Source organism: Falco cherrug, chromosome 5, assembly GCF_023634085.1.
Source record: "Falco cherrug isolate bFalChe1 chromosome 5, bFalChe1.pri, whole genome shotgun sequence".
Taxonomy (NCBI): Eukaryota; Metazoa; Chordata; class Aves; order Falconiformes; family Falconidae; genus Falco; species Falco cherrug.
This window is the reverse complement of record NC_073701.1, coordinates 85309769-85334065: the sequence shown is the minus strand read 5'-3', so window position 1 is coordinate 85334065 and position 24297 is coordinate 85309769. Positions and strand designations below refer to the sequence as shown.

Here is a 24297-nt window from a genome sequence, read left to right as displayed (position 1 = left end):
TCATCCCCCAACCCATATTGATATTGGGCGTTTCCCCCACTGAGGTGCAGGACCTTGCCAGTGACCTTGTTGAACTTCATGAGAGCTTCACTTTGATGCCTTCTGTGGATGTAAAAAACTAGTCCCTGCTTTTGTCCAGAGCTCCTCGAGTCTTGGAGAATGTGGCAAAAAACCCCAATGGTTACTTGATTACTCTTTCCTGCTCCAAGGGTAAGCTATCTCCTGCTGTAATCCAAGCCTTATGTATGAGTGTTGTAGTTCAAGTCCAAATCAGTTTCCCTCAGATGGGGCACCAATTGTCACAGCACTAACAAAACTAGCAAGCTGCAAAAAGGCTTTATCATGAGTCAGATTCTACTATCCAAGCTGTTTCTCCATCCTCCCGAGATGAGACCAGACCAGACCACACTCCTCCTGCTACTGGATTCTTTCTTCTGCAGACTCCTCCTCCATCCAGCCTCCTCTTTCATGCTCCACAGGGCTATTTAACCACTTAGTGGGAATGAGCTACAGCTGCACATTGTCCATGTCAATCAACCCACTGCCATTGAAGCAAGGCCACAGCTGCATGTTATCAATGTCAATCAGCCCACTGCCTTCATTCCTCTACATATGAGCATCTTATACTGTTTACTTGTAGCTACTTCTTCAATGCTGGAATCGCTGGTAACTTACAGGCCACTAGGTTTACCCAATTGGTGCTGTGGAAACCTTTCCTATTGCACCTTCACTGTAACAGGTTGGCAGCAGACCCAAGAGCCCCCCAAGGCTGGGGCTGAGGAGGAGCATGCGCTTTAACCAGGTAAAGGCCTACTAGTCTTTAGGAGGTTTATGTCAGAGGGGAACAGATTTTTTACTTCTTCCTTCTCAGAAGCTGAATAAAAAAAAATAAGCTACTGACTGAGCTCTGAAAAGCCTTTTCTGAAAGTTTTACAGCCTGTTCTGCTGTACAGAAAACATCTACATACTGCAAGTTTTAAAGCACCTTATGAATCTCTATTTTGAGGAACATTACCTCGCTTTCCCTACTCTGTATATCTCAATACATCATGTATTTTTCAAAAGTGTTCAAATTCTGCTGCTGCTGCATGAAGTCTTTCCCACATGCTTAACAGGAGGGAGGGAAAGGGAGCTTTGGTGTAATGCGACATCTGCTACCTGGAGTGAACTGAAATCAGGAGTTGCTATGCCAGTCTCTTGAGCAGAAGACCACAGAGCTCACGTTCAGCAGTCTGGGTGCAAGCAGAGACACATAGCAAACACTGGGAAGTGGGTTACACATCAGATACACGTGACAAAGACAAATCCAAATGGGAAATTACTCTTAATAAAAATCTTTGGAGGGCTAAAAAGATTATCTTGATGCTGGTACACCTGTGTCTTCTACTGTGCCAATCTTTCAAGGACTCAGAGAATACCTCTCAGAAGTTGCATGCAATATGACTGATCAGTACTAAACTTTCTTCTCAACCGCTTGTCCTGGTTAAGGCTATTCCCAAGAAAACTACAATGGCTTGGATTTACTTCTCCTTTCTACTGAAAGAATTTCAGTAGGAAGGAGGGGCAGAAAACCAGTCAACAGCTGCTCCTCTTTTAGTCTATTCCCCCCCAGGGGAAGCCCTTATGAGGAGGTTTATTCATTGTACTGTAAGGGTTCACAGGTTAAGAGGTGCATGCTAAACGTGTGAGCTTATTCTTCCACCTTCTGTTCTGCAACAGCCATTTTAGAACCCATCCACCTCTCCTACTCACTGAGTAAACCCAAACCTTCACTGCTGATCTCCACCTAGAAACAGCGATGCTACATGCATAATGTTGGCTAGTGTACTTAGTCACCCATGACAAAGCAGGTTGTGTGTTGCTCTTTTAAGCAAAGCACGGATTAAGCCAAGATAATAGAGTTAGTAGTTCAAAGTGTAACAGAACATTCATTTTTGCTTTTTCTAAGCAAGAATTTAGGCAAGGAAAATAGGAGAAAAATGGATATATACCAATGTCTTAATCAAGAAAGACTTCAAACGTGCTCATAGCTGCATGGCTGCTAGCTCCAAACACACTGTAATGCCCAGCATATCCTGTGGCAAAATCGTTCCACATGAGAAGCCTTGTGCTGTTTTGCTTTTAGGCTGCAGGCCAACCCATACAAAATATCCGTCCATGGCTTCTCCTGAGCCACCTTGCCCTCCATGAGATGTTTACCAGAGGCTGAATGTAGGTTATGTCCTTACTCAAATGAACTTTCAGTAAACAAAGTAACTGCTTCAGGTAGCATGACCCCACAGGCATAAGTGCCTGTAAGATTACAACTATTTCATGCCTTATTTATCGCTTTTGCATATACTTAGAGGTCTGTATCTACAGCTGTAGTCACTGTGTGTGCCTGTTCAAGTCCTGGCACTGAAAGCATTATTATTTTGGCCTAAAAATGCATCTCTGTATCAGGATGTATGGAGCTGCTCCCATGACAGAGATGGTGTTCCCTCATTGTTCTCACCTAAGAAAAATTATTCTGAAATCACGTGACACTTATTGCTCTCCAGCAAAACTCCAGCCTAGGGCCTATGCATTCATCTTGCTTCTTACAGAGACTTGAATTCCATGTAAGCCTTCCCGGTTCCAAGTTAAATAAATGCATACTAAGTCTGGTCTGTAGGCAAACCATTAAACGCTGCTGCCCATGACAGGGCATTCAATCCACAGGATACATCTCTGCCTTTCTTAAATGTAATTGATACCTTACAGAGAAAAAAAAAAAAAAGGACAGAAGCTTTTTCATTCCCTTTCCTCTACTAGTAGTTCAGAAAGATTAAAGTGCTTATTCACAGAATGATAAACTAGATGAAGGAGGTTTTGGGTTCCTGCTGCTGTTTCTCCTTGGAGGAAAAAGGTCCTCTGGAAGTCAAATCCAGCATATCTAGGTTATGCATCTGCCCTGAACTTGTTCTTGACAGAGAAGGGGTACTTCCACTTACATCAAGTGAGCAGGGAAAGATTTTCCTCTTGTGCAGAAAAACAGCTCTTCACAATGTTAAACAACAGAAATGTGAGTAAATTCTTTGAAATACTTGTCCATTTTTAGCAGAGCTAGCTGTGGCCTTTAAGGCAAGTTTTGTGAGCCACATCTTGCATACAGCCAGATATCCTACCAAGGACCTGTCCCGGCATCTCAGAGAACAGACCAAATTCACCAAATTGCTTTTCTTTGCTTACATATATTTTAAGGTCTTCAAACAAAAATGTTTATTTTTGAACATATGTTTGTATAGCATGGTCTTGCTATATGTATTGTGTAGTGATACACTTCATATGATTGCAGTGCTTGCAGGTTGCTTTTTACCCTTCTCTGAATATCTCTCTTACATTACTCCCCAGACCTGTTCACCCTTTTTCACCCCTTGGCAGGCACAGCAGAGGTGATAGAAGGACGTCATAAGCTGTACAGTACTTCAATTTGAGAAAGGGAAAAAAAACCAACCCACCCTCAAAACCCAAGAGCCTTCTTTCCCTGGACAGATGGCTGGTAGTTAAAGCAATCGATGCAATCTCCAGTGTATCTTATCATCAATTCACATTTACACAAAGACAACACAGAAACAAACAATAGTAATAGAACAATACTTGAGCTATCACCTAAAGAAGTGAGGTTTAAACTTTATTTTTATCAAAGTAACAATAAAATTGTATGCATTGTCTGGGTTATAAAACAATTAAAAGCTTGAGGTCAAAGTCTGGCTTCTTAGAAGCTTTGTAATTTACTTTCTGGAAGCAAGTACTGAGAAACCCTTGCTACATCTAAGAAAATACCTGATCTCTGGTTTGATGGTCGCACACACACAAAAAGAAAAGTAAAAGATTGTTTTATTCACACTAAGAACCATTTAATTTCTGAGTGCATTTCACACTAAGAACCATTTAATTTCTGAGTGCATTTTTTTGTTTGAAAAATTAGAACTGAATTAAGCACAAAAGTGATGTCATTCTAGAACAAAAATACCCCAGTATTTAATTAGAAAAAAGAAAAGACACATTCACAATTCCTAAATCTTCTCTCATTTCATTAGATGAAAAATAATTGTCAGGTGTTTCAGTAGGTTCAACTTACACTCTTTAAACTCCCCCCACCCCCCCAACACCTATGTCGAGCTCTGGTTCTGTCTTGGTGATGACTCTACTACAGTAACCAATATTATATCAAACTTGAGCATGTAGCTCTCTTCCTTCTTTAAAAACAGTTATGAGCAGGATCTCCAAGGAACACAAACTAATGCTCTAGTTTAGGGGTGTGGGCTGCAGTTTAAGTGGAATTCAAACGACAGCTAGCACTGAATTAATCTTCTTACCCGATAATAAGCTAGATGTCTTCCCTCGAAATACACCGTCGTTCGGTACTCCATAGGTATTATTGGAGGGTTAGGATTTAGAAACTGTGGGCATTCTTCTTCCTGGTGAGAGAAACATTTTATATGTTATTCCAAATAAAAAGTCTTATCACAACAAGCTCCAATGGCCTTCGGACAATGGAATGATTGTTCTGAAGAACTTCATGCTTAAAATACAGTGACAGATTTGATTACACCCTTTCAAATTAGACATGCTAAAAATGACTGCAGCATATGTCAAAGCTGTGGGTGATTATCTTTCTCAGCCTTGAAATCTTGTTCCTCCCATTGAAGCAAAATAGTAAAAGGAACAAAAATATCCTTTCAGGAGTTATTCAGTCTCACTGCCCCTCCTCAATCACACCCTTAAATTCCCACCCCCGCACTGTCACTAAAAAAACCCACCTTACACTCTGGAGTTAACTTTAGAATAATTTTAAAATCCCTAATTCAACCAACTGATACGAGAGAGAAAGTAAAGAAAATACAGAAGTGTTCTAATAAAAACCTAATAATCTTATTTTTAAACATTACCATATTTTGTTTAATCACATCCTGTACTGAAGAGGACTCTTCACAGATATGTCTCTTCCAGTCCCACTGGCAATTCCATCTATTGCTTGCACAGGAATAGCATCTACAAATATAACATGATAGTCATGACAAACTGTCAGGCTTTTTCCCCGGTTGACAAAAAAAGTAAATGAAATTCCATCTTTATTCATGGAGGCTAGATCAATCTGTTATAGTGTCCTTACTATTTTAAGCTGAAAAATTCATAGTAAGAACAGTTCGAGAACCCCCAAAAGCTAATTTCTCCCTTAAATATTTGAGCAAGGATCAGAAAACTACAGCATCTCGCACAAACTTTGAGATCGAGTCTGAGATGACTGGAAATGATCTTGATCAACCTTCATACACAAGGATGAACAAAGCGGGCTGTGGGCTGGCTGCGCCTGCCCCGGGGCAGCATCACCTCAGCAGGGCAGATGATGGGGGCAGAGCCAGCTTTGACTGTCCTATTTGAATGCACCACAACCCAAAGCACCAATTCATCATTTGAGGGAACAAGTAGGTAAGCAGATGTCCGCAGAGCTCACCTGCAGATACATTAGCAGCTACAGAAATGGCAACCCAATAAACTAGCCTTTAATTATATGTGCCATGAATAGTCCTTTTCCACGTGTTTTACGTTACCGGCTCACCTGCTGCTCTTCAACCTTTTAAAAGCTCCATTAAAATGTAAGAAAAAGGATTTGGACATTAGATTTTGAGAGGGCTAAAGCCTTAATTATGAAATGGTTGAGCAACTCAGCTGCCAGTTAACTGAAACACCATGCTACAGGATCTAAACACCTAAGTTAAGAAGCTGAAGTACTTACGGTTGATTTTCAAAAAGATTCATTGCTTCTTCACAGTCATAAAAAGGGTAAGTATGTGACGCAAAAAATACCTTGTTCTCTTCAAAAGTTAACTGAAGTGGAACTGAAACATGATCTATCACGAAAGAAAAAGAATTATCTAAGTGGTGGTGGAATTCTTTAGCTCTTGAGCTGAATAATACAATGATAATACTTCTGTTATTTTACAGCACATAAGCAAATATTTAACAATACTGTTGATGCTCCAGATCTCATGACCTGTTAGACTTTATATCTATAAGCTCTGTTTTGTCTTTTTAAGCTTTACAAAATTTTCAGCACGTGGCTGTCAGAAGAAAAGCCGAGATGAGATAAAGAGAAGAAGCAAAATCACAGAATAGCTTAGTTTTATGGAAGTGTTTCTCAGTGGTGCTATCATCATGCTAGAATTTTAAAAAGTCTAGAAGAACAAGGAAAACTGAGAAAGGAGATAATTGAATACAGATGAAAACTGGCATGAGAACAGTCATTTTAAATAAAACATTTTCTTAAATATGAATATGTCTGCATGTAAAATTACTTCTTTCATTCGTGGATTAAAACTGTCATCATCATGTGAATTAAAGCAAGTGATCATTGTGGTTAATGCCTAACAGGGCCTGCAAAGCTAAGTTACCACAGGCACTTGTGATCTTCAGTTCACTGTACATGGTTTCTCCACAAATGTACTTCTCATCTGGATTATTACTGAACTAAGAATGGAAAATTTATCGTCAGAAACTGGTGCTTTCCTCAGCAAAGCTGTTTGAAATACCTTTTGCAGAAATCATTGAGCCCTTGTGACAAGCTATTTCACAAGATATTGAGCAATTTCAAACTCTGCTTTCCTTCAACAGGTTCTTGGAAGACCATCAGCTTCGTGGCCGGAAGTCACCTTTGCTTGCACTGGGTCCCCTTGAATATTTCAGACTGGTAGGAACGCCAGGGGATTTCCTAACAACAGGACTGCAAAAAAGCATCCTTCCTCTCTAGATACATCCTAGTCCCTTTGGAACCAACCACAACTGAAGTAACCCAGACTTTTCCAAACTCAATAGGATTACTTAACAGTAAGTGGATGGCTCAGGACTTTTTTGTCACATGCTGCCAGGAACCACTGCCTGTGTTCATAACCATCTGCCTTCTTCTGAAGTGTCTGCCAAGCTTCTGAGCATATTTATATTACTTTTGGACACCCTTTCAGATGGGTCCCTGTTCAACGAACTCAGAGAGACGTATTATTTCTAGGTGACTTGGTTACTCTAATGCCATCCCTAACAGGCTTCTAGTTGCATATTTTATGCTGGAAGATATCAAGATGTCATGTTTATCAACCTGGTTGCTTTATGTCCTGCTTTACAAAATGTTTAGGGAATGTGATTTGGCCTTAAATAACAGAGTGCTGCTTTAACGATTAGCATAATCTGATACTGTGAAACACCCCAGCCAGTTTAAGAGTGAGATTTTACCTTCATTACTTTTCCTGCAAATAAAACTAGATTTTGACCAGTTTCAGTCTTAAGAAAATTGAAACTTATCTTAAAAAGTACTTCTAAGTATTGCTTTGACAGTTCATGGCTGTTGTTATACATATAAAAGGGATATCCTCACAGGTACCCCTGCAAGCTCCAAGACCACTTGTTTTTTTGGGTTTTTCTTTTTGTTTTTTTAAACTTGATACATAATAAACAGTGCTGTGTTAACAGTTTTATTCCATGTGTTTATGCATCATGATGTATGAACTTAAAGAACTGTCTAGGAAATAGCACAAGAATTATGGTTGGCAACAGACCTTAAGCATATAATCAGCGGTTCAGAACAATGATACAGCCTTTAATTATATGATCACATCTTTTTCCACTGGTCTTACTTTTGCAGAAGCTGGAGGGCACATAGAAGAGGCCAGAAGGCTTTACGAGAGAAAGGACAGCCTTTGACATGGACCAGAAAACAAGTCACTGAACTACAGCTGACTAGGGCAAAACTAAGACATCAAGAGAAAAACTTTGTATCTTCCACAACTCAAGAATGATAAGGGTAAGATTAGAGTAGCTGGGTTTTGTTTGTTTGGAACACAGAATAGCACCACTCTGGCTCTGTGCATACACCTCTGCCAGTCTCCTGTTTCAGGTTCCTGGTAGAAACACTGTGAATGCTACAGCTTGTAAATATAGCAATGGGAAAAATTTGAACAAATCTTTTTTTTTTTTTTTTTAATTTTTCACAGGACAGTTCAGCAACAGACTATCTGGGGAAAGGGACTGGAAGAGGAAAAAAACACTTGTATGCAGCTCGTATGAGAGCACCACATTAGAACCAGCAGGCTACATTCTTTCCTTTTATTATACATAGATATATAAATAAAGTAATACTTCTTTACCTTGATATTTTGGTGTTGGAGGAATTATATCGGGTGGATCACAGACAATAACCCCTTCTTTTACTTGAGCGTAATGGGTTGTTTCACCAAATGTACACAAAACCTGGTCGCTCTGAGTCAAAGCTGGCAATGGACTTACAGTCAGTTCCACCTGGAAACAAAATATAAAAAAAGGTAAAATATTTGAAAGAAATTAACCAAGACCCGGTAGGATTTATTGTCAGAGAATGTCAACTGCTCTTCTTTTTTGGTCAGTGGTGATATTTTGGCTAGTATCACAGCAGATGGTTCTCCTTTTCATTTTTTCTTTCTTCCCATCTGTTAATCTTTTTTTCTTGTACCTCTACTAGTTCTTCCAGGCTGGGTCTATGTCGAATTAGACTGGTACAAAACCCTCTTGTCCTGTCAATGCATTAGATCAGAACAAAAATGTCTGTACAGACACACCCAAAGCCTTTTATTCTTGTCCTCAGCATCCAGTTTAGCAACAGTAAACACAGTAGTTAACACTGAAATCCTGACAAACTTAATTAAAATTACATTAACCTTAGGTGTTACTAGTGCATAATGAAACCAAGGCTGGATGGGCTGGAAAAGCTGAAGTTTGAAAGGGCTGACAGAAAAATTGGCTTCCTCAAGACTCAATGTACATCCAATAAACCCACTGAGATCTATCTTTACTGCTGAAAAAGGATTCTTGAGTGATGGTGAGGTCTTAACGTCCTTGAGAAAATTACCAATACAGAATGCATGTGTGAAACTAAAAGCAAAATGAAATGGGAAAACTTAGCAAGGAAAGTATGAATTTTGGATGAAATTAATGGATTTCTTGCAATTTTGGATGCTGTCTATTTAATGCTTCAGATGTGTTAATTATGCAGGTTAACTTTTTCCATTTTGCATTGCCAGTAGAAATAACAATCATCCCTTTCTCATTGAAACTGTTCCACTATGTTATGAGCTGCAACATTTTCTGGTGAGTAAAGGAATCGTGAGGAAACAGTGGCATTAGTGATGTTGCAGGCAGCATGTAAATGCTCATTTGAAGTTGAGTCTGGTTTTGGGTTTTAGGTGTTTTGGCCTCAGATGCTCGTATGAGACACCAGAGACTTGTCAACACAAGTTGACAAGATCTGAGCTACGAGAAGGTATGGATTTTAAGTGGATTAGTTACACTCTAGTAATGTTTTCATTCAACATAAAAATGTCTTTAATATAATGCTGTTTACAACATTTAGGAATGGAATTACAGCGACTTGAATGAAAGTCCCTTCATTTCTGCTTAAGAGGGCTTAAAAGCCATTTTACTGATTTTACTTGCTGAGCAGCCCCAGGAAGCCCTCAGTCTGCACTGGCATGCTTCATCTGGAGTTCAAGCAAGTTATGACACCCTGACCCTGGTCACACCGTGAACACTCAGTTTTGTGGCCACAGAGTCATTTTGCATGCTGAATTTACCTTCCTCATGTACCCAGACAGACTTTGCTGTGTAGGCAAAACTACCACTGATTTTAAAGCAACAGCTTATAGCTTCACTGCTTACTTAAGTTTATGCTCAAGTAAGCTGAAAGGGCAGCATGAAATCTCCCCTATCAATTACTTTTTATGGGTTATACAACATTGTGCAAGACTTTAATAATATTCAGATAATTGTAAGTGCTTTATCATCCATACTAGTGCATCATTTTGGTTTACACAGAAGGTCAAAAAGAGCATTTCTTCGAAGAAAACATGAACTACCAGCCTGCAAAAACAGCAGGCAAGAAAGAGCATTGTGAGATATGCCAGAGACTGAGATATCCAAAACATGATCCTATTCTTAGTCTCCACTGTGCATAAAGAAATGCAAATATTAAGCTTCCTGGTAGTCACATCAATGTGCTTCAAGAACATGTAGGGAAAGCATTTTCTTGCCATACCTTAGCAGGGGCTCTGCGACTCATATTTAGAGGGTCTGCACTAATGATAGTCATGCATGTGCCGCTTGGACTCCACAGCCAGTGGTTCTCCTTATCGGCTGTTCCACAGTCTGCCTTCTTTGTGCACCTGACAAAACAGGAACAAAACCCAAAGCAAAGCAATATTATAGCTGGACTCTGCTTTCTCTGAACTACGCAACAATTTCAGGATTAGAGCCTGAAATTACAACACAAGATGACTGGGCATTTGCTTTTATAATGACTATTCAGGTTGCTATTAGAGAATTTTTAATAGAATACATGATGGAATAAGTATTTATGGTTTAAGATATCAAAAGCAAGTGGGGAAACACGCCCATACTATTTTGAACACCACATTGGATTAGACAACCCAATTCCATACAGAGGCAGTAATATTTAGCACAGGAGCCATCAGGCAATGGAGCCATTGTCTGATCATCTGAAACCAGGCTGATTAATCTTTATTGTAATATATAACAAAGTCCTGAATGAGTGGGCACAGTTTGTTTTTTCTGCAAGTCCAGTGGCAGACACCTACGTGTTGCCAGTAATAAGACACCCCTCTTGTGAGAGCAAAATGCAACAGAGAATTATTGCTGGGGACACCGGGCTTGTGGAAAGCTCCCGTGAAGCTGTAGCACTAGGAATGTTCCTTTTGTAGCGAATGTTTTCATTCATTTCACTCCTGTAAGTACTTTAAGACCTCTCTCTGCCAGGGCACTGTTACTGCTACGGGAAGACAACCAGTGGTTGTGCAGCCTCACCGAAACCCCTGAGAGCTTTTCCCAGCTCAAGTACAGGAAGGACAGAAAGAAGAGCAGTGCAGAAGCTGTGTATGTGGCTACAAAAGCTTGCTGAAGTGTGTGTGTGGGGACAGTCTCATGCATATTCCTTCCACTCTGTGCAAAGTTTAGGAGAAAATGCAGTGGGATCTCTGGCTGCTGTAGCAGAAGACTATTAACTCATCAGGGGCTTTACACAGTGCAGTTACTGCACAGTTCTGGTAAAACTGCCCTTAAATATATAATTTACATACAGAGTCTACATTCATATAGCATATCCCTAAACACACTATTAAGTGCTGTGTGTGACCATGAGACAGAACTTGCTGCAGATAAGAAAAGCATTAGAAATCAAACACTTTTTTTTCTCCCCATTGGAAATAAATACTAGCAAATGCAAAAAATCCCGTTTGCCTGTTCTCAGAGGCCATTAATATTTTGAGATATTGAGGTCAATGATCATATCAGAAACCTGAAGGGAAATCTAAGGAAAATTGCCTTTTGTACGATATATGACACAGCTTTCAACTCCCAGCAGCCCAGGAGGAGTTTGAGGTGTATATTCCAAATCCTCAGGTTCCACCCACAGCAAACACAGGCTGGACGAGTTACAGCGTATTACATAAACCTGCAAGTGCTGTGTAAGTTTCTCTGCAGTGCTCCATATTAGGCTACACATCAGGCTGATAGGTAACTTAATGTGACAGTTCACATTTTCAGACAGGAAGCTAGAAGCCTGAAATTCATCTGCATACTATAATTAAATAGCCCCTTTGTTCCAACAGCAAGTACTTAGAATCACTAATTCCCAACACCCATGCCAAGGGGTTAATTAACTTAGTAGTCAAAAAGAGAGCTGCAGGACCACTCTTCCCTCATGCCACTCCAATCAATGCAGAGTGCAAAGAAGAGACATACCAGAGCTGTTCAGTGCTGTCCTAGTTTACATGTGTTTGAATATTAATTCAGTTAACCTCTGCAGATAGTTAACCAAATGCCACTTTCTGCTCTCCTACAGTTAGGTAAGGGTTCAGTGTAGCTCCATGTCTTGATAGATGATGTTTATATAAAAACATCATTTGAGCTATATACTTAAGAAATTAACAGGTTTTTCTTTCATGTTCTTTTTTACACTTTTCTGCTGTACTTAAAATATATGCTGTATTTTCTGGATTTTAAATAGGGAGCACTCATAATTTCTGGGAAAACATTTTACTCTACAGTTCAGAGAGTGATAGAACATGCAGTCAGAAGATGTATACTGATTTTCAGTAGCAGCACAGAAGTATGTATTTTCCCAAACTAATCAAATCTGCAGAAGTCAATGGGGACTTATTTGTGTGCACACAAGATTGATATCAATGTCTGTGTGATAAGATTAAATCACTATCAGGAGCATAAGGCCAAGTACAAAGAGCTGGGATCACTATGCCAAGCAGAAGCCCACAGCACGTGTCGAAATTTACACTATTCCACTGCCTGCACCTGAGAAAACACCAGCAGCACTCACCTGCCTTCTCTCACACACCAGCCACAGTACGGATCCCTTGCTTGAGCACACTTCTCACAGTCTGAATATTTGTGGCAGTCCTGCACAGGTAGCCGATGCACCTGGAGAACCAAAAGTAAGGCAAACCATAACGAATCTGAAGAAAACACAAGGAGACACCAACATTTGTGGACAGGGTTGTACAGACTTGACCCTGTATTACTATGACCAGAACTCAGCTTGATTTTAAGGAAATACATACAAAACCAGAGCCTGGTTATTTCCCCCTTAATAAAGTCCAAATTCACACAATTTTCCTGCTTTTTTTCACTCCAATATTCTCTAATCTTTCTTTAAAGTAACATAGGACATTGTTATAATCAAGAATCATAAGCAAGTCTTACAAAAATTGAGCTTTTCAGTTCCTCCAGTTATGCTACGTCTGGAAATCTGCGTTACAGAAATTGCGTCAACAATGCTCTGTTTTCAAGAAATAGCTACTGTAGGATGGATACTTTCAAAAGGCTACCTGGTACTGGCTAGATCCCCTCATATCACTGCATGAAGATGAAATTGTTTGGAAATGCAACCATCAGTGACACTTTTAGCCAGAAAAGGCGTTTCAGAAAGTCTGCAAGTATGAGACAGCCAGGGTGCTTTGGGTTACTGCACTTCTCCATGCGTAACTCTCCACCATGCAATACATTAATGAAAGAAAATGGAAATAATTATGACAGAAATCAGCAGCGAAAAAAGCATCGTCACTTCTCATGTCTCTGTCTCCCAGTAAATATACAGCTTCTGGTTTTGATTTCCTTTGGTGCCGAGAAGAAACAATTTTGTCTTTCTTTAATGCTCAGAAAAAGGAGCCAGCACACAACCATCTCTTTCAGTTACGCTGCTGAAATGGTGCAGAGGAGAATGGGATATACATCTTTCAGTCGATGACTGTGTTTTACTTTTAAAGAGAGCAAGAACTCTAGCAAAAGTAACATTGAGATGTGAGCTTTCTTTTTTCTACCTTATAATCTCAATTAAAACGACTGGCAATTACAAAGCTACTTTGAAAGTCTGAACTTGGCTTTTTCTTTCACATTCAGAGAGTTCAGGCTGACTCAGTTAAGGAAAACATCAATATTGGGTAGTGCTCTTGCATTTATTAATACAGAGGCTTACCTTTTCTCCCTTCTCTTGTTCCAAAGATTCTTGCCTAACTGGAGATGGGCTACTAGCACTCTGTTTCACCAAGTGGTACCCATGAGTAATTTAATATCCAGTGAATGGCTTTTTTATGACAAAGTATTTATTTCATAATTTGGGCAGGCAGAAACAAGCCCTAGAGATTGCTGTCTCTGCAAGTTTTATGTAAACTTAACAGATTATTTTTTTTTAAAAAAGCAGCTCCATTTACAGCCAGCTTCAAAATGCAGAGAAGAGATTTTCTAATTGGCACTCTTAATCAAAGAGAGTGGTAGAAGCTAAAACAAGCACATAAGCTAGTGATCATGGTAGGTGACTGCTACAGGCTTCTGCTTTCCTCCCAGCATGGTACGTACCATAAGGAATTTGGGATCCTACCAGTGTTGTTCACTTGTAATGAACCAGTGTGAGCACAGCAGGGGTGCTATGCTCCTTTCCAAGCCCCCCAAGAAGCTGCAAGGGGCTTCTCCTGATCTCTGCCCAAGCTCTGGGAGATGAATGGGGAGGAGGGAGCCGACTTTTGAAAGCATTTGCTCAAAAAACAACCCACTGCTATTGATACAGTGGCAGAAACTGGGAGGAAAAGACGGAGAAGTGAAACAGGAAAGCAAGGGCTTATTTCTCACTATGGCTCTTACCCCCTGTATTGTTCTTCCCTGTAGTTCTCTCAGACTGATTTCTTTTTAAAGGCTGCTTGAAGTTATCACCCACCACATCATCACTTTCACTTTGCTCAAACGCTTACAGAGCCCAAGCAGTTCATTTCCAAATGCTGAGGCAGGCTGCATCTGCCAGGTAGCTTAGTAGTAAGTATGCCTGTCAGTACAGCTAGCCTGCCCTTTATTGTTTACCTTATTTTAAATAACTCTAAACCACTTTAACTCCCAGGGCAGGTTTCTGATAACTCTATTCCCACAACTCTTAGCTGCGCTTAACCCAGAAGTGCATGTTTCAGTATTCATTCTCCCCTCGCTTACGTCGCTTCCTTTCCCCCAGCTCCCAAGGCCTCCACTCTCCTCTCCATCTGCTGCTAAAGTGGGTGGGGCTGCTCATTGTAATTAACTCCTGGAGATGACAGTAATGTAATGCCATTACAGAGCTCCCAACTGTAGTTATTCATATTTAAGCTGAACAGGTTTTGTAAAAGAAAACTATTATTCACATTATTCAGAAACTACAGTGTCTATGAGAGCTACTTGGAAAAAAAATTAAATTGAAATCTTTTCTTTGGAAGAAATTGGCAGCTTTCTGAATTCAAACACTTTGTAGAGATGCAATTATATTTCTCTGAAAAATTTTTCTGTGGCCTTTCTAAATTCTACCAGTTCAAGAAGTGTGTCACCAGAAAGCTTATCTTCCTTCAAGGTTGCTGCCATCTCTTACACTGCTCAGCAGCTCGTGCCACAGCCTGGCTGGGACTTCATGGGCTTTTAAGCAATGTGCCAGCTTGTCAAATGGGGTGCCAGGCCACCCAGGCTTTTGTGGACAACACTGAAGGTTGGAGTTCTGTTCAAAATCTGAACAGAAGCCAAATGAGAAAAGTATCAACTACTCAAAAAAACCCCACCAAACCCGAGGAAACCTCTCTCACACAGCCATATTAAATGCTTTATCAGTCGTTTATCTGGCACTTTTTCCAATGTGGCTTCTAGCCTGAAAACCTTCAGCTAGAATATAACATTCCCGTGGCAGGAATTCATATTAATCCTTTTACAAAACAGAGAACATTCTTCTCCTACTGTTTTCCCCAAATACCCTGCTTTCACAGCCCCCCATTCTCCCTGTGTTACTGCTGCCACAGCGTCTCCCTCGTCCCATTCCGTGTCACTGTCAGAGCTGGAGATAGTTGCAGCCTGTCACCCATCCTGTCCTGGAGAGCTGCTGAACCATGCGTCTGAGGCTGGCAGCTCCAGCCACCACAAAAAGAAGTGTCAGAAGAGGGTTACAGCTGGAGGTGAAGGAGAAATCTGGTACCCCTCTCATCTCCTACTTGCTTTTTTTTTCTTCCTTTCTTTACAAAAATCCATTGTGCCTCACCCATCAGTACAGAGAAGGGGAACCTAGAAAAGACTGGCTGTGCCTTTTGTAGCAAAGTCCACCAAACCTTTCCTGCTGCACTTGCTCAGTTATAGCAGCAGCTTGAAAAAAAGTGTTTTCCAAAGTTGTAATGCTCTGCATTGCTTCTTAGTTTTTGACAGCAAGACCCATGAAAACTCCTGGTGGTTTTACAGATGTTTAAATGCTATTATGTCAGCCCCCAGCATCCCAAATCCTGAAGTATTCTTGAAAAGGACTGATGGCAGCTGAAGCATCCACTGGCCCTCCATAGACACCACGACACTAAGTGCTAGGGCTGCCTGACCCTGCAGCATGCTGGTGCCAAACATCTGAACTTCTCCCTTCTCACACACCCCAGAAGAGAGCTTCAGAGGTGAACTCACTTCCCATTTCCAATTACTAAGAATCACAGATATTAAGAATCACAGATGTAAGTTCTCCAAGTCATAACAATCTAGTCCATGAGCTTAGACTTGAGAAAGTTCTTCATACACACAGAGCAGGGGGAGCCCCACCAAACAGGGCAATTTCCAGGAACAACTGGGAAATTTACAAATTACAAAGCTACAGTTGCAGAGAAAGTGAAAGCAGACCTGGTCCTTAATGCAAGCAGGACACATTACCTTGTCTGTAGTCATCACATACAGATTTTCTTGGGTTTGGTCAAGGACCAGGTCATTCTTTATGGGTTTGTTTAGCTCAATAGTAAGAGAGCTGTACTCAGTTGCAGTGGATGACAGGAACACCTGTTTCATGGAAGAAAGAAAGGTAATTAATTTTCCTTTTCTTCCCCAAATATCATTATATCTGGGTACTGCTGTAAAAGACAATAAGATGTTTTTATAAATACATTAACAACAAAAGGAGGGCTAAAGAGACCCTCCATCTGTGGTTTACTGCATGTTGGGGGAAACATAGTGACAAAGGATGAGGAAAAGGCTGAGGTACTTAATGCCTTCTTTGCCTCAGTCTTTAATAGCAAGACCAGCTGTCCTCTGGGTACCCAGCCCCCTGAGCTGGTGAACAGGGATGAGGAGCAGAATGAAACTCTCCTAATCCATGGGGAAATGGTTAAAGACCTGCTACACCACTTAGACACACACAAGTCTATGGGGCCATAAGGGACCCACCCAAGGGTACTGAGGGAGCTCATGGATGCATTCCCCAGGCTACTTTCAATCATTTATCAGCAGTCATGGCTAACCAGGGAGGTCCCAGGAGCGGTTAGCAAATGTGACGCCCATCTACGAGAAGGGCCAGCAGGAGGATCCAGGGAAGAACAGGCCTGTCAGCCTGACTTCAGTGCTGGGGAAGTTTATGGAGCCAATCACCCTGAGTGCCATCACGTGGCATGTACAGGACAACCAGCTGATGAGGCCCAGTCAGCATGGGTTCACGAAAGGCGGTCCTCCTTACTGAACCTCATCTCCTTCTAGGACAAGGTGACCCACTCAGTGGATGAGGGAAAGGCAGTGGATGTTGTCTACCTGCACTCTAGTAAAGTCTTTGACACCATTTCCCACAGCATTCTCCTGGAGAAACTGGCCGTTATGGCTTGAACAGGCATGTCCTCCCCTGGGTGAAAAACTGGCTGGCTGGCCGAGCCCAGAGAGTGGTGGCGAATGGAGTTACATCTGGCTGGTGGCCGGTCACAAGTGCCGTTCCCCAGGGCTCAGTGTTGGGGCCAGCCCTGTTTAATGCCTTTATCAAGGATCTGGATGAGGGGACCGAGGGCACCCTCAGGAAGTTTGCAGATGACACCAAGCTGGGCCGGGGCGTGTTGATGTGCTTGAGGGCAGGCAGGCTCTGCAGAGGGGTCTGGGCAGGCTGGGCCGATGGGCTGAGGCCAATGGTAGGAGGCTCAACAAGGCTCAGTGCCGGGTCCTGCACTTGGGTCACAGCAACCCCACGCAGCGCTACAGGCTTGGGGCAGAGCGGCTGGAAAAAGGGAAAGGTGGCCTAGTGGAAAAGGTCCTGGAGGTGCTGGTTGACAGCCAGCTGAACATGAGCCGGCAGTGTGCCCAGGTGGCCAAGGCAGCCAACAGCATCCTGGCTTGTATCAGAAACAGCGTGGCCAGCAGGACCAGGGAAGCAAGCCATTGTCCCCCTGTACTGGGCACTGGTGAGGCTGCTCCTCGAATACTGTGTGCAGTTCTGGGCCCCTCACTGCAAGGAAGATGTTGAGATGCTGCAGCGTGTCCAGAGAAGGGCAGCGAAGCTGGTCAGGGGTACAGAGAGCAAGTCTTATAAGGAGCAGCTGAGGGAACTGGCGCTGTTTAGCCTTGAAAAATGGGACTCGGGGGGACCTTACTACTCTGTACTGATACCTGAAAGGAGGCTGTAGCAAGGTGAGTGTCAGTTTCTTTTGCCAGGTAAGAAGCAATGAGATGAGAGGAAACAGCCTCAAGTTGTGCCAGGGGAAGTTTAGGTTGGATATTAGAAAAATTTCTTCACTGAAAGGGTTCTCAAGCATTGGAACAGGCTGCCCAGGGAAGTGATTGTGTCACCATCCCTGGAGGTATTTAAATGACATATAGGCGTGCCACTTGGGTTCATCCTTTGGTGGGACTGGGTAGTGTGAAGTTAATAGTTCGACTCAATGGTCTTAAGGGTGTTTTCCAACCTAAGTGATTCTATGATTCTATGATTAATGAAAATCCTGTGTTTACTCAAATTCACAAATTCACATTAGGGAAAACATTTCAGTTTGAAGTACACTGCATCAAAAGCAGAAAGCAAAGCATAAAAACCATGAAAAGAAACTGCTCAATGCTTACAACAGCTATTATTTATATCTTTTTTTGTAAATAATGGTTTATTTTAGCACTGTAAAATTTAAATCCTCATTTTGGAGCCTTTCCACTTGAAGGTATTCAAATTTATTGTCTTCCCTTATGGTAACCAACAGTTTTAGCTTCAAATTTCAAACCATGTAGTGGCACATGGCCGTCATTCCCCTTTAAGCAAAAGAAGGTGTTTGGCGTTTCAGTCTTGACATTTTAACACCACGAACATGTGAACCCTTGAGCCCCACACCACACAGTCAGAATTTAGTAGAACTCCAGCTTGGGTTTTGCCATCACTATCCACTGAATGGCCAGAATGATTACAAAATGAAAACTTGCTCTTAAACTAGTATGGGCTTGAATAGATGTCCTCTGGGAAAAGTGTCATTCAGGTGATGCTAATTCAATCCATGAAATGGATAGCTGAGATACATCAGAAATAATGTGTTTTTTCTTTGAAATTAAATATACCAAGCTCCAAGAGAATTTGCTCCTGGTATGCAATCTTATAAATCCCATTTACTTTTAGAGTAGAAGTATGCTACACTACGGTTCACGACCTTTTAAACACCTTCCAGTCTTTTAAGTCTAGTTTGTTACCTTAAGAATTTTACCATCCGACGTTCCCAGAAAGGCCACGGTATGCCCATTTTCCACAGCCACAGTGACAGCCGTAAGATTCATCCCTTCTTTTTGCAGTACCGGCTTCTCTATAACACCATTCTTACTTCCCAAAAGGTACGGCAAGTGTTCGGAGCCACAGGGGAAATTTTTGCTTGCATTCTAATAAGGAACAGGAATACAGAGCGGTGTTAAACATTCAGATCACTAATTCCTAGCTAAGAATGAAGTGCAACCCTATTACCAGACAGTATAATACCCTTCAGACATAGAGGAGTAGAAAGAGAAATGGATTGTCTGGCCATTTTCCCCCAGCCAGAAGGCAGCAATCAGAAAGCAGCCTGCTAATTTCAAACTGCTTCAATGCTTTCGCTTTCCAGGAGACATGGGGAGAGCATTTTTTTTTGTTTTGTTTTTATTTCATTATAGCAGCACGGTTTAAAAAGTAACCAGTTTGTTTAATTAAAATGAACATGTCATATAGATTAGATTGACCAATTTTATGTTGAAGACTTTTTTTTTAATGCTATTTTGTTTCTTAATTCGCTGTTATCCATAAAAAAGCAACCCACTGGCAACTGTCTTGAGAACTTCAACACATTCACTCTTCACTATGCTTTAATCCTGAGCTGCAGGGAGTGCCACCAGAAGGAAGTTCATTCACACCTTGCCTTTCCTGCTATATTTGGTAACAAGACTGTGTTTCTGATCTGAAATCCACACCTCCTTTTTGCCGGAAGCCACAGCTACTCCGCTTGTCACATTCAGGATTTCTAACTTTGATGCTCATCTCAGATGCAGGGTACTGCAATGAGCTGGTGTCTGGAACAGAAAAGTGTTCTTTTGGCTTCTTATCAGTGCTAGTGACCTACTGTGTGGGTTATGGGTCAATACCAACATGAGGTACTCCCATGCCCCATCTCTTCAGCTGTTCACTCCTGCCCCTGGACTGCAGCACACCACTTCTCAAGCTGTGATCAAACAACTGCTTATGCAAGTCCGTAGCTTGCTCAGGTTGGGGAATTAAGACATCCTCCTTAAAAGCTGGCTGAGTTATTTTTAAGATGATTCAATTTCTCAAGCCAGTTTAGGGTTGGCTGCAGTAATGAATGGCATGCCCAAGTAGGGCTTGGGAATAGGGTCGTGTGGGGAAGAACATCATAAATTCAAGAGATGCTGGAAACTGCCTCTCAGAGACATAGTCATAAGTTGAAGAACAGTATCTGGAGGGGTGTAACAGTGGCCTCCAAAAACCTTATAGCCAAGGTAGCAAGGTAATGACAAGCCATAAAAAGAAGATGGCCATCATGCTCTGGAATTATTTTGAACCAGAGCAAAATATGAACACCAATATAAGAAACGTGTATTTCCAACTATCTGAAAATTCAAATCCAGGTGAGAAACAACACTGAACTGCAGATATCACCTACAAGATTCTTAATACCATTTAGAAACACTGTAAGTATGGTGGTTGAGACCAGAATTGTCTGTAGTGACCATCTGGAAGATGATCGTGGGCACAACAAATCACTGCATTTGATTTAGTAACTTCCATACCAGAAGGAACCCTTTACATGAAATGCATTTATGAACCAATACTCATCTTTCAGAAAATGAATCTTTTTTTAAGAAGACTTTAAGAAAACATCAAACCTTTTTTAAAGGACTCAAAATTATGACTGTCGTTTCTTGCTTGACCTGTTCTGCAATCCCCCCAACCACATTCCATTTCTATAGTGAATCCAGCTATTCAGTTCTCAGTCATCTGATCTCACTATAGTTTAGCTCAAAGCCACCCCAAAATATGCAGTTGTATATTTTCCACTGATTCTAACACAGATTCTAAAACTGATACTGATATTACCAGTCCATGTGATGCACACGGGTTTTCTGCTGAGAAAAGTTTGTAAAATGAGCTGGTATTCTTTTTAGTGTAGCAATCGTTTCGGTTTTTTTCCATCTTTTCGTTGATGTGCCGCAAGGAAAACACACACATGGCAGATTTTAGAGAGCCGTTATCTTTGTTTACTTTGCTGAAGAGTGCAAGAAGAACTTTGTCATCTGAGAAAGTATCCGTAGTTTGTCTCTGCTGAGCCATGCTTTCAGCCAGCTCTTCTCCTGGAGTAGTGACGTAAGCAGAATGACAGTGGTCATAGGCACCATCATCATCTTTGCAACCCAAGTCCATTTCAAAGTAGGAATAATAATGGGCATCATCTTTGCACAGACGTGCAATCAGTGTCCGGTTATTGACAGGCTGTTTTTCTTGCTGATTAAAAATAAAATAAACGTAATTTTTATCCTCAAAGACTGCCACAAATTGTTGTGTGCTTGATGAGTGATAAGCTGACTTAACAGCTGCTGAGTCTGTATACATTTCAAAAATGTCTTTCCCGTCCCTGTCGTAGAGCTGCCGAGTGCTGATTATTATCCCATTATCATTTGGTCCATTCCCTTTCCCAACAAACAGCACTCGGTCGTTATTCAAGGAAGTGATCAATCCCACAGTTGATACATTCTCGTCGTTGCTTGCTACAAAAGATTTTTCTCCGCTACTGTCTACATAATGCTTCACATTGCTAATGTCTTCTAGATCTCTGATGGCACAGATTCCCTTAAAAAGGCTTCCACACACCACAATTGTTTTATCCGCCTTGTTCAGCAACAACAGTTTGTTATAATTATCAGTCAGTACTGCCTCTTTGCACTGATTTTCATCAATGGGAGGTGTGCACTTTTTGTTGTCCTTTCTTGGACCTGTTTCTACAGACCTTATTACATCCAGGTTTTCTGTAAGCTGATACAGAGCATTTACCACTCCCAAATAGATTATCCCAGTGTCATTATCCACTGTTAGATGATTTAGCTCTGTAGAACTCTGAAAAAAATTCAGTTCCTCATTTCTGGATAAGGTGACACCAAACCAGCTCAAAATGCTCAGTGTCCAGATCCATAAAGCCATTTCTATGTAATACCTAAAAAGGGAAAGAAAAGAATAACATGAACCATACTGAAAAATAAAATCCACACAAAATTCAGCAACATGAATGTTTTTTCCTTTCATGATTTCAGACACAAATACACTTATCCTTATGCCTGTGTAGGCATCATGAAGATTATGGAAAGCCTCAGATCCTGTTAATTATCTAGCAATTTAATATGTTGGGGAAGGATTAAACAAGGTCATATGTCTAAATGATTATCACATAACCAATTAGGCAATCAATCCTGTGCTAAAGCACAGTGAGAATAACAGATAATTTGAAACAACACAGACTGCCAAGAAGTGGTAGTGCTTCTCCAGACATCTTCATACCGTGTGAATTATTTATTGTTGAGATTTTAAAAATAAGCTGGAGGATCCCAGTGTTTTGGGTGGCTCCTCCTTAATAGAAGTTACTCGAATGTTTGAGACATTTGGTGTTGCAGGACTTTCCTCAGAAAGCAAAAAAACTTTCAATTGACTACAAGTAAGTGTGGATCTGGCTGCTGAAGCTCTTTGAGAAGGTGTTATGCTAATTCTTCACCAGTGTAAAGCTGCAAGACAGCAGAGACCTTAATATGCAACATTGCCTTTGCTGGTATGCATTACAGTCCAACACTTCAATTCACTAGAGCACTGCAACTTAATAGTTCCAAATCTATCTTAAGAACACCACTTAGAATTTTATGAGATTAAGATTCTGTTACTACTGGTCATTTTTTGTTTTTTTCTCCCAAATTTATACTTTCCATGCAGATCACCTGGCTGTTTGGAACTGGACAAAGAACTGAAACTTGTAAGAAGAGGTCTAATTTTAACCTGAAGAGTTAAATGAGGAGGCAAGTCCCAACTGGCTTCCTAAGCACAGAACATTTTGTCAATGTTTTCTAAAAGTGTTTAGTTCTGAGTGCAGAAAACAGAAGGTGCCATGCTTGGACACACCAATATTAGGGGGAAAAGGTAAATACTGTTTGGAGGAAGTACTGAAGAACAAGTATGATCCACAGTATTTTTGTTTTCAAAGTTAGCCATTTGACTCTGATGAGAAAGGAACCTGTAAACTTTCAGGGAACCTCAAGTTAAATTTGAAAATGTCTGGAACTGCGAATCAAACCCCAGAGAAGACAAGAGGAACATTTAACAAAATAATCTAATAGGTGAAAGCCTTGTAGGAGGGGCAAAACAGCACAGAATGCCAAAATGAAGAATTGAAAAAATAGAAGAAACATAATTAAAATAATAATAAAGGAACCATGCTGTTGTGTCAGCTATAACTCCTGTTTTGGCAGCAGCAATAAACTCTGGGGGGATGTGAAAGAGAATTGCCTGAATCATCATTTATACTGGATAAATAAGGTTAAACATCAAAAACAGAGCTACAAAAGTCTGAGCAGGGAGGGAAGGACTCTGGTGAGCACAAGCCATCTGCCAGCTCCCCAAACCACCCTGGAATCACCAGCAATGCAGAAAGACAGCTCCTGCCCTCAGTGTTGACTGCATTTTGCTCCTCTGTGGAGATAATGTGTGCGATGGTGAGAACAGTTCTTATAAGAACAGAGTGATTCTAACATAAAAAACCAAAAACCTGCTAAACGTAATTCAGGATAGTAATAAAGACAAAATAAAAGGCTAACTTCAATCGTGTTTTGCTAAAGCTCTTACCATGTACCAAACTGAGCAGCTAACTGTAAGAAGAGGTCAAAGAAGAGTCAGTACATTACTAAAAGCACAAGCCTGACTGTCTAATGAGAGGCTGACCTCATATGACCCATCCCTGGAAGCGTTCAAGGCCAGCCTGGATGAAGCTTTGAGCAACCTCGTCCAGTGGAAGGTGACGCTGCCTATGGTGGGGAGTTGGAACTAGATGATCTTTAAGGTCCCTTCCAGCCCAAACCATTCTATAATGATCCTATTATATGACAGTGACCAAAGAAAGGCTAAGAATTACGATACATTTTTCAGACACATGGATTTCAGCACATGCTTTGCAGTGTAATGAAGTGCTACACCTCTCTACAACAACCTTAGACCTGTTCTGAGGAACCGAGAAGAATTCTGATATTATTTGTCAGAAACTCCTCTTTTCTTCCTGCTCCCAAGGACCCCAGTTTCCCAAACAAGCTTTGATGCCAGCTTACATCTCCGTGGCTAAATGGTATGTCATAATACATGTCATCTAGTTTCCCTTACAGTTATCTGCCATGAAATAAAAAACCCAGCTCGACTACTACAGTGTTGTTGCGTAACAGTTTTATCTTTCTACTATCTATTGCACAAGG

At 41.1% G+C, this 24297-nt stretch overlaps 1 protein-coding gene across 4 annotated transcripts in view; it reads right to left on the bottom strand.

Annotated features, from left to right (window-relative positions):
* The window catches only part of PLXNB2 (plexin B2), a 267982-nt gene that overhangs the window by 60585 nt on the left and 183100 nt on the right, over positions 1 to 24297 (bottom strand). For all 4 annotated transcript variants that reach the window (XM_055711145.1, XM_055711147.1, XM_055711146.1 and 1 more), the window contains 9 exons: positions 20900 to 22010; positions 19015 to 19197; positions 16252 to 16374; positions 12392 to 12492; positions 10079 to 10205; positions 8160 to 8310; positions 5762 to 5876; positions 4914 to 5016; positions 4341 to 4442 (listed from right to left, as the gene is read on the bottom strand). In XM_055711145.1, coding sequence (XP_055567120.1) covers positions 4341 to 4442; positions 4914 to 5016; positions 5762 to 5876; positions 8160 to 8310; positions 10079 to 10205; positions 12392 to 12492; positions 16252 to 16374; positions 19015 to 19197; positions 20900 to 21997 — 2103 coding nt within the window. In that variant the 5' untranslated portion in view covers positions 21998 to 22010. The remainder of the gene's footprint in view (positions 1 to 4340; positions 4443 to 4913; positions 5017 to 5761; positions 5877 to 8159; positions 8311 to 10078; positions 10206 to 12391; positions 12493 to 16251; positions 16375 to 19014; positions 19198 to 20899; positions 22011 to 24297) is intronic.